At 37.2% G+C, this 11,239-nt stretch overlaps 1 protein-coding gene across 1 annotated transcript; it reads right to left on the bottom strand.

Annotated features, from left to right (window-relative positions):
* Positions 1–5,500: 5,500 nt before the first annotated feature.
* On the bottom strand, positions 5,501–10,899 carry LOC121937931 (uncharacterized). Its single transcript, XM_088073234.1, has 10 exons — positions 10,046–10,899; positions 9,781–9,845; positions 9,282–9,454; positions 8,572–8,867; positions 8,373–8,437; positions 8,017–8,195; positions 7,357–7,592; positions 6,957–7,021; positions 6,719–6,867; positions 5,501–6,624 (listed from the first exon to the last, which is right to left on the bottom strand). Exons 3-10 carry the CDS (start codon positions 9,352–9,354, stop codon positions 6,536–6,538), a joined length of 1,152 nt encoding a protein of 383 aa, XP_087929360.1. The 5' UTR covers positions 9,355–9,454; positions 9,781–9,845; positions 10,046–10,899; the 3' UTR covers positions 5,501–6,535.
* Positions 10,900–11,239: the final 340 nt, after the last annotated feature.

The following is an 11,239-nucleotide window of genomic DNA, read 5'->3' as shown; positions in this document are numbered from 1 at the left end:
GTATAATACTCCCCAGGCATACTCCCTTTCTTTTGTTCTGTGAGACAGGTTGCCGATGCATTCCACCTACAGGAATGTTGAATGACGTTCCACAAGTCATGATAATGAATAAATTTAGATTTCTCATGACGTGGTAAAGCAGCAAGAAGAAATGTATTAGAAACAAAAGAGAATTTTATATTTAAAGACAATGAATGAATATTGGACATTATATTTGGAGTTTTAAATATGCTATATATTTAAATAGATGGCACAATACAATGACAATGCAATGGAAAATATCTTTATATCTGCACATCTTTTGTGTTATTGCCTCATATTCTTCTTCAGTGGCAGGTCATGGCCTCAAAACTTTTCAGTATTAAATTACTGTTATTTAATATAAAGTAAATGTTAACCAGTTTTTTTCTTTTCCAACCCTTGATAGTAAATGCATATTTTAAAGTTACTGTTGCAGCATATCATTGAAGTTTAGTTTAGTTTAGTTTCTGCAATGTTCACCAGCTACAATGCAAGACCTTTTAGGACCTTTTTAATGCCACGTACAGCACATAAAATATGAAAATACAATGGAAAACCAGTAGAAAAAACACATTTTAAGATTATTTGACATTATATCACAGTTTTTCACTCATTCTCAGAAGTATAAAATAACTTTCAATGATATCATTATACCTTTTGCAACCTGGACCCAGAGAAGCAGTATAAAGTGATAAGTTGATTTGATTTTCATTTGGAATTTTACAGTGCTACCACTCTCATGAGCTTCATGACATAAAAAAATCCCAGACAGCATTTAAAAGCATTAGTAAAAGCGAGTATTTCCAAAGTGGTCCTCAGTGGAAACAGCAAGCAGTACATGAAAAACATCCATGTAATTGTGAACAAACAGATTATATTATAAACCTACCAACTTCATTCCTATGGTTGAAATTACCTTCCTCAAAGGTCATTTATCAACTGTCCTCCTTAACCTTTGCTTTGCTGAATATGAAAGATGGGGTACATAATAAAAAAAGATGAATTTAATCATGTTTGTTGAAACTTTTTCTTTAATTTGACATTTGTCCATTATGAGATAATAAACTTCTTAACTCATCACTGTAGCCAATAGCAACAGTATTTGCTCCAGGTCCAGTGGTGCTGACTTAAATGCCACAAAAAAGGGTTAACAGCCTCCTGAACAGACAATTCTCTGTTGTAACAATCTCACTTTTAGTTTGTAAGTGTGTGAAATCTCCTGTCAGCTCTCAGGTAGCTACAAAACATTTTATGATACTCTTTCCTGCATATGACAGGCAAGACAAAATATTCTTGTTAAAGACTTTTTTTGGGAAAGAAATTAGTTCAGTTTTATTATTTTTTTAGACTTTTCAAGACCTACAGATATCCTGCTATACTGCTATTTCCTGAACATATGTTTCACAAGTGGGTTGAGTACTATTTATTTTATACCTCACGGCTTTTATACAAAGTGAGTGATTTGTATGTCGTACAAACCCATTTGAATATCCTATATTCACATTGGCAGGGGAGCAGGTTAAAGCTGTATATTATTGTCAGGTGAACTTACAGGTTTGTCCGGTTCATGAGGAATTTATCAATAAATGTCTAAAAACCACTGAAATACTAGGTTTCGGTACAGTTTTAGTCAAAATACTCTTACATAGCCTTTACATAATGAATATGCAGTGCAACGTCTATCCTGCGGTGCTATTTAAAGTTGTATTATGAGGATGCATACTTTTGTTTTCAGTGACGTCTTTGGCTACAGTGCCCTGTCTATCCCTGTGTTGTTTTTGCGTTACACCCTCCGACAGATCACCTCTCAATCAAACAGTGTTGATAAAACTGTGACTTAGGAATTAAATCATTGCAGATTCATTTTGTTTCATATTCTTAAACCTGCACAATAAACATTCTGCTGAAAATAAACATAAATCTAAATTTTAAGCAAACCAAATATAAAAACTCAAGACATAATAAAGTAGCTCAACACTTTTATATAATGTGGGTGGCTCCTCCAAAGGTGGCACTGAGTCACAGCATTGAAATCAAATCATCAAACGGAAAGCCATAATTATACGACTCATAAAAATACCAGTGACAATGATGCTTTGAATTTCCAAAATGACCTTACAGTACTTATTATATCTAAATAAAGCCAACCATTATTATACATAATCTGATTATTAGATGTTCCCCTAAATGTTCATATGACTCTGTGGCCTTTTGTGGAACATGTTTAGTTTTATTTAACAGTTTTTTCTTCCCCTCTGACTTCTAAAGTAAGATCCCTTACACAGATAGATACGTCTCTCACAGTATTTGCACTGTACTGAAGTTATCACAAGTGTCATGCTGTGATCTTGGCGATTTTTTTAAAGAAAATCTTCCCCATAAATCTACTTATGGGTTGAAGGGTTCAAATTACAAATTATTTAAAGTTGAATGTCCCTCCCCTAAGCCAAATCAAAAAACATAACTCAAGTCCCCCCAGTGCTTAAAAAACATTCTGAGGTGCCCTCACCCATTTTGCCTACAAATAAGGAACAGTCCCTAACGCTTATGCGTTTGTTGAAAAAAAACCCAAAACTAAACTCAAAGAGAACAGAAACAAATCTACAAATAAAAGCAAGAACTTTTGACCATCCTGTCACTTTTAACACTGAGTAAAATTTTCCCCAGTCTAAACCTCTCCACCACCTGCTTGTGTTGGCGTCATTAGAGAAAATAATTTGATTGAAAAATTGAGCATAGCTTTAGTTCAGGCAGGCCACAAAGTCAAATGCTGCTACTGTTGATATCAGGTTATATCATAAAATCCCTCGTCAGCTGATGGCCAGCTGATTCGCCGCTAAGCATCTAATTTGCTCAACTCACTCGTGCTGCCTTATTTAAGCTGCTCTAGCCTGCTTGCTCTTCACTGTTCCCTCTGCATGCTGCTTTTGCAACCTCCTCCTCCCCGCCTCTTCTTTTCTGCCACTCTGACTTAAATGTGCCATTGTTGTCACTGATATTTGTTTTACTGCTGCTCTCCCTGCCTTAGGCTTTCCTCAGATGCAGGGGAAGGGCAGGAACGTGTACTGTTCCTGCTTAATGCTTTCCACATAAGCACATGTAAGGGCAGGGGGACCCCAGAACAGAGCCATACAGCCAAATATCAATAACTGCAAAATTACAAATATTTATAAATAAGCTAAATATAAAAGCTGCTAAGAAGTGTTTTTCTTGACTAAGTGGTCCTGACTGAAATAGTTTTAGGTTGTTTAATGCTATAACAATATTTCTGAGCATTGCCATGGTTCTGTGTAGCCCAAATCAACCGACTGAAATTTGTTCATTTCTTTTTCTTTGATATGCTTTTATTGTTCCTGAATGGAAATTTGCTTTAGAGTCTGTTCTGCTGCAGCACATCACAAAAAACATACACACACAAACATATTCATCACTGACACACGTACATCACATTAGTCCTACAAATGAAATAATGCATGTGTGAAGTAAATGCACATTTGCCAAGTGTTGCATTTTCAAGTATTGCACACGTTAAAATATTGCACTGATGGATATTTCTCAAAAAAAGAAAAGAAAATTTTGTGGTTGTGTGAGAGTGTTGAGGGGCCTGGTGGAGGTGGGTATGAATGAATTTTTCAGCGATTCATTCTGTGCTTAGGGATCCTGAATCTTCATGTTGATGGTAAAAGGTAGAACTCAAGCATGAGCATTTTTGACCCCCATAATTTCTCATGGCAGTCTGCACCAGACGGGAAATCACTGACCTCATCTCCACTGTCACGGTACCATACCAGGCCATAATACTATACCTTGCCTTACTTTCTAATACTCCCTGGTAAGGGAGTAACATGAGTTTCTGCTCCACGCGGTAGGCCCTGAATCTGCAAAGAAAATACATTCGTTGTTGAAGTCTAGAACAGAGATTTTCAATGTGGACCTTCCAGCTAAGATTGTTGTCCATGTGGACCCCAAGATATCTGTAAGATCATACCGAAGAGATGGAAGTATTAATAACCACAGGTCTGTTGTCACCAACAGCTTTTCGACCGGCCCTGATCAACCTGGGTTCTGAGATGTCACTATTGAATCTGACTTGCAGGGTGCGGTTTGTCAAGAGGGAGAAGTACTATTTTAGAATGAAAGGGTGTTTATTCATCTGTTTCAGTTTGTCAACAAGCAAATGTGGCTGCATGGTATTGAGTTATATTCACTTGTGAATATAACACACATATGACAGAAAACAAAGAAAAACCACACATATTCAAATTTGGTAAGCTGGAGTCACATGTGTGGCTTATGCTTAAAAAAAAATGACAGTGAATTTACAGATAATCAAAATTGAGTTAATAATAGCTACCTTGTGATGCTAGTGTAAATTACAATTTAGATAAAGATGGAACAGGGTTTTACAGTTTATATTTCATTTCATCAACCATTTTCATCCACACACCTAATTTTCAATAAACTGTGTTTATCACCGCTTTAGGATTACAATAGAGTGTAATAGATTATGATATAAATATTAGAAATATGGCATAAATCTAGCATAGACAGATTTCTTTATTTGTCATGTTTGTATTTTAATCAAGGCAGTATTTATAACAAGACACGTACAACAATCAAGATGAGTTTTAAAAACACATAGAAATGCACATAAATAAGTAAAGTGAATGAATAATTATGCAAAACATTGTTCTGACAGTGCAGTCATGATTAACACAATAACACATAAGTTGAATAAATTTGACCAAAGTGCACACCATAGCTAGTTTTACCTCTGTGAAATTAAGATTTTTCAACTCTACTAACTGATCAGCTCTTCAAAACTTTGTGTGAAAGTCAAATTTCACAGTGATCTGACTATACAGTGTTGTTGGGGATTTTACAGCTCTTTGTAAAGTGTCCGCAACAACTTCAGTCTGTGGGATTTGATCTTATGATGCCATGTTGTTAAACTTGCCACACCCCTGAAAGTCAACTACACCTTTATTTCCTCTTAACTGACAATGGAAACATTCTTTGCTTCTGCAAAATCTGTTTTTGCTTGCCTTTAAATAACAAAGTTGGCTTCTTCATCAACTTAAACAGGGGAACTTAGAAAAAAAAGAAAGATTAATGTTAAAAGTTATCCTTACTGTGGCAGCCTTAAGACTTTTGCAACATAATAGTGCATTAAAACTTTTCTTTCGAATGACATTATGCAAAATTAACAAGCTTCTATGTGTTTGATATGATTGAAGAGCAGTGAATCACTCAGGCTGTCTGGTTTGAATAGATACAAATCTCATAGCCAAAGTCAAGTACGCACCACTCCTAGATCTTTCTGAACAAACCTGATTCACTGAGATAACAAAAGCAAAGACCGATTCTAAGATGCTATTGTGAAATTTAATTATGCAAAGTCACGCAGCAGGCTTCTGACATTAAACATGTTGCGGTGCTGTTTATCCACCAAAATTGCAAAACATCACACAAGAGACAATTCAAATTATTCAAAGCTTTGTATTCTGATCATTGTAAAGTATCTTACAGAAATTGTACAAACTACAAGAAATCTCCCAGAATAAGCTATGATTACATAAATACATTCTGTATAAATAAAAGAACACTGCCAGAGCATTGTTTTGACATATATATTATTATAACATGATGATAAAACTCTATTCACTGGTTTAAGGTTGAGATGAGCAGCTCACTATGACCTGCATGTGTTCCTTCATTTCATTTAAGACGCCTGTTTCCTTTACAGTATTCTCCCAGGCGATTAACTTCATTTAAACAATGGTGAGAGTTATTGTACAGTTTGGCTGTTTTGTTTTTTTTTTTTGATAAACAAGAGTAAATAAACATGACAACATTTACTGTTGTTAAGACGAGTATTGCTAAAGGACTGTGCTCCCTGAAGCAAGGCTCACTTGAACATTAGCAGTGCAATTATTTGCTGACATCCCAGGCTTTAAAGGTATATTGTTTGGCATTTTGTACTGATAATGATCCCATGGTAAAGGTACTTAAAGTTGAATTTGAAAGCAAGTTAAGTTGCAGCTCTGTTAATTATTGCAATAGATACATAATTGTACTGACTGCAGTTTTCACTGTGTATCAGCAGCAGCAGCGAGATGGACTTGATGTGCAAAGACAGCTTGTACACAAACATTAGTCTGTCTGGTCCCATGTGGTATGAGACTTAAATCCATTATCTGGAGGACAATAGACCAGGGGAAGGGGCTAACAAATTAACTCCAAAACACAACAGATATGGTGAAAGGTTGCGCTTAGAGTTACCAACCTCAAACTGTGAAAAAAAGCCCCTATATATGTTACAGAAATATTGATGAAAACGTTTTAGGGCCATGTCCCTTAATGGCTTATTTTCCTTTGGGAATATAAAAGCCTAAACTTCGGCTTGCCAAGTTCATCTGAAGCTGAACATTTTTCATGACAGTCATGAATCATGGCTTTTTACTGACAACAAAGTCCTTTTTCATGCCAGTGCAGATGGAAATCAGGACTGATGCTAATGCTGGCTTGACAGTAGCCATGACAACAGCACCATGCAGGATGCAGTGATGAGACTGATCTTGTGGCTTACTCCACTTGAAACTTCTGTAAATGAGAGAAAATAAAACAAGACATTAGTTTAACAAACATTTGTGCAATGTTTGAAATGTTTGATCGATTAGCACTCAATATTGCTTACCCATGCCATTCACGTTGACAGAGGTGGTTTCAATGTCGAAGCCGATGACGGTTGAAGCTGCGTTGATCAAAGTATTCGCAATTTCAGTGTTATTAGGAGCATTTGTGCTTTGAAAGAGAAAGTCCACGGTGTTGATGACTGATCCATTGCTACAGAAGAGGAAACAAAGACAAAAAGTTTGAAATGTCGGACGTAGGCTGCTACTCTTAAAATGTAATAATAAATCTTAAAATATTACCTGAATGCAACAACTTCCATGGACCTGTAGGAGGAGGGGAATGTCCTTCTAAAAATCGGATCAAGCTACAAAAACAGAAAAGAAGTTGTATTAAGAAACTTCTTACATTTATTTTCACCTTGAAACACTGAACTGTTTGCATATGTATTTATGTGGATTAATGTGAAATAGTGTACTTCCTGGGACACGAGACATCGTTCAGAAAAATATTCTGATTGTAAGGGAAATCAAATGAGAAACTGTCCAATGAGTAGCTTTTTTTTCTGAATATATTCTCATAGCATAATGTCTGTAAAAATTGGACTTAAGTATGTAGACTAAATGTTCCTTTCTATTGGAGAGTGCATGAGCTCTGATTAAAATAATTCAGCTGTTGTAGCAGCAGGAGGGGGAGACTTACCTGGTCTGTTATCATTTTAACGCGATCCTGATAAGTTGTGGATGATGGATTCAACAAGTCGGCTGTAAATGTGCTTTGAAGAGATCTGAAAGTGGCCCTTTTTGGTATGAGTGTGGCAGTTGTAGGTGCAGCAGTTATAGGTGCAGCAGTAGTAGTTACAGCAGTAGTAGCTACGGCAGTTATAGGTGCAGCAGTAGTAGCTGGGGAAACTGTAGTTGGATCTGGAAGTGGACCGGCTGTGAATTCATATGAGAACATGTAAATGAGTATTGGTGTGCAAACAAAAAGGAGTTCCTTTTTCTTGTTTACTTTGAGACTGACTGTGGTGGCAGTGTCAAAAACATGTAAGAACAACTTCAAAAAGCTGGCAAATTTGGTCTTTGCAACCTCTATCACAACTTATTCAGTTATGGAGTAATACATGTCAGAAACCTTACAGTTAGTTAGTTAATTCTTTACATTACCAGAAGTCTGGCTGAATACAAATTAACTTAGAAAATAACTCATCCTGCATGAATTGAACTGTACAACACTGGAGCTGTGTTTCTCATTTTTGTCTATACTTCCAATTCTTTTGTTTCTGACTTTTAAAACAGCATGATCAGCACTAGTATACAGTATACTGTTTTACTGATTAGAGTACAACATTGGTTTACTTACCTATTGTTTCCACTGAGGTAGGATTTATGCTCACGCTGAAGTTATTGGTGGAATCAGACACCGCCTCTGTTAAGGTAGCAGCCACAGCACTATTCATTGGGAGTGCTCCACTTCCACTTGTAGAATTAAAGACAACTTGAAAATTTGCTCTAACTCCCTCCGTTCGTGATATTAAGGCACTGTCATAATGAAACAAAGTGTTAAATACTTATATGAGATCAATTTGTCAAATCTGTATCATATGTGATTTTCACGACACTATTGATATTACATGATACCTATTTTTAAACTAAAATACTACTACAAAAAAAGTGAGCCACTGTTAGGAAACAAGAAAAAACATAAAATGTTTTTACCTGAAACTTTTCACAAGGCAGAAAAGGAACAGATTTGGATATTTCCTTCTGTATATGAGAGCACACTGTAAAAAAGAAATGCAAATGTAATTGAAATGGATGTTTAGCTTGACAATTACATCTTTTAATGAAAACCTTATTTGGAATTGCTTGTTCACACCATTGACATTGTGAATAACGTATTAAAAAAGGCACTCACCGTATCTATTACTCGGATTGCAAGTTCTTTGAATTCAGGGCTGTTTGTATCAGTGAGGGCAGGTGTAAAAGTTTCTCCTGCTAAGTCTGCTGTGAGGGTATAGGTGACATCTGGGGCCAAAGTGGTTTGTGTAGCAGTTGTCGGTGCAGGTGTAGTGGTTGTAGGTTCAGGTGTAGTTGTAGTTGGATTAGGTGTAGTGGTTGTAGGTTCAGGTGTTGTAGTAGTGGGTTCGCGTGTAGTTGTAGGTGCAGCAGTAGTAGCTGGGGAAATTGTAGTTGGATCTGGAACTGGACCATCTGTAAAATCACAAAAGAACATGTAAATGAGTATTGGTTTGCAAAGAAAAAGGAGTTCTTTTTCCTTGATTAATTTCACACTTACTGCAGTTGCAATGTCAAAAACATTTAAGAACAATTTAAAAGGCTGGCAAAAATGGACTTTGCAGTCTCTGTAGCAACTTATTTAGTTATGAAGTGATGAAAATCAGAAACCTTATGGTTAGGAACAAATTCATGACGCTTTCAGAATTCTGGCTGAATACAAATTAGCTCAGAGAATAGATCATCCTGCATGGATTGAACTCTTCAACGCTGAAGCTGTTTCTCAATGTTGTCTATACAGCCACTTGTTTGTTTTTGACTTTTAAAACACAGCATGATCAGCACATGCATACTGTGTTACTGATTAGAGTCAAGCATTGTCTTACTTACCTATTGTCTGGACAGATGTGGGATTTATTTTCACACTGAAGGTATTGGTGGGATCAGACACCGCCTCTCTCATGGCAGCAGACACAGCACTATTTCTTGGGAGTGCTCCACTATTGGCTTTGAGGACAGACTGAAAATTTGCTCTAACTCCATTTGCTCGTGCTGGTATGGCACTGTCATAAAACAGAATGGGACAAGTATGAAATACTGATTTAAGATGATTTTTTTTGCACGTGTCATCTGTGATTTACACATGACACTACTGATATTACATGATACCTATCTCCCTCCGCTTGTGGTGTTAAGGCATTGTCATAAAACCAAATGAGAGAAGTTTTAAATACTGACATTAGATGATCTTATAACTTTGTATCATATGTGATTTTCACGACACTGTTGATGTTACATGTTACCTATTTTTAAAGTAAAATACTACGCCTACTACTACCACCACAAAAACGTGAACCACTGTTAGCAAAAAAACACAAAATGTTTTTACCTGAATCTTTGCACGCGGCAGGAAAGAAACAGAGTTGGATATTTCTTGCTGTATATTTGAGTGCACTGTAAGAAGAGAGCGATAATAAATAAGCTCAAATAGCATTCAAGCACATCTTCTAGGAATATAATAAGACAGAAATGTTACTGTCATTGAAATGGATGTTCAGCTTAATAGTTGAATCTTCTAATGAAAACATTCTGTGGAATTATTTGTTCAACACAATTGACATTGTCAGTAACAGATGCATCGAAAACGCACTCACTGTATCTATAAATCGGCTTTCAAGTTCTTTGAATTCAGAGGTGGTTTTGTCAGTGAGGGCAGGTGTAAAAGTTTCTTCTGCCAAGTCTGCTGTGAGGGTATAAGTTGTAGTGGGTTCAGGTGTTGTAGTAGTTGGTTCAGGAGTTGTAGTGGTAGGTTCTGGAGTAGTTGTTGTAGGTTGAGGTGTAGTAGTGGTTGGTTCTGGAGTAGTTGTTGTGGGTTCAGGTGTTGTAGTAGTTGGTTCAGGAGTTGTAGTAGTAGGTTCTGGAGTAGTTGTTGTAGGTTCAGGTGTAGTTGTAGTAGGTTCAGGTGTTGTAGTAGTTGGTTCAGGAGTTGTAGTAGTAGGTTCTGGAGTAGTTGTTGTAGGTTCAGCTGTTGTTGTAGTAGGTTCAGGTGTAGTTGTGGTTGGTTCTGGTGTAGTCGTAGTAGGTTCTGGAGTAGTTGTTGTAGGTTCAGGTGTAGTTGTAGTGGGTTCAGGTGTGGTGGTAGTTGGTTCAGGTGTTGTTGTAGTGGGTTCTGGTGTAGTCGTAGTAGGTTCAGGTGTAGTTGTTGTGGGTTCAGGTGTTGTAGTAGTTGGTTCAGGAGTTGTAGTGGTAGGTTCTGGAGTAGTTGTTGTAGGTTGAGGTGTAGTAGTGGTTGGTTCTGGAGTAGTTGTTGTAGGTTCAGGTGTAGTTGTAGTGGGTTCAGGTGTTGTGGTAGTTGGTTCAGGTGTTGTAGTGGTAGGTTCTGGAGTAGTTGTTGTAGGTTCAGCTGTTGTTGTAGTAGGTTCAGGTGTAGTTGTAGTGGGTTCAGGTGTGGTGGTAGTTGGTTCAGGTGTTGTTGTAGTGGGTTCTGGTGTAGTCGTAGTAGGTTCAGGTGTAGTTGTTGTGGGTTCAGGTGTAGTTGTTGTGGGTTCAGGTGTTGTAGTAGTTGGTTCAGGAGTTGTAGTGGTAGGTTCTGGAGTAGTTGTTGTAGGTTGAGGTGTAGTAGTGGTTGGTTCTGGAGTAGTTGTTGTAGGTTCAGGTGTAGTTGTAGTGGGTTCAGGTGTGGTGGTAGTTGGTTCAGGTGTTGTAGTGGGTTCTGGTGTAGTCGTAGTAGGTTCAGTTGTAGTTGTTGTGGGTTCAGGTGTTGTAGTAGTTGGTTCAGGAGTTGTAGTGGTAGGTTCTGGAGTAGTTGTTGTAGGTTGAGGTGTAGTAGTGGTTGGTTCTGGAGTAGT

This window comes from Plectropomus leopardus, chromosome 23 (genome assembly GCF_026936395.1).
Source record: "Plectropomus leopardus strain MGB_pleo_1.0 chromosome 23, ASM2693639v1, whole genome shotgun sequence".
Classification (NCBI taxonomy): Eukaryota; Metazoa; Chordata; class Actinopteri; order Perciformes; family Serranidae; genus Plectropomus; species Plectropomus leopardus.
The sequence above is the reverse complement of the archived record's forward strand: the minus strand, read 5'-3'. Positions and strand labels throughout refer to the sequence as shown.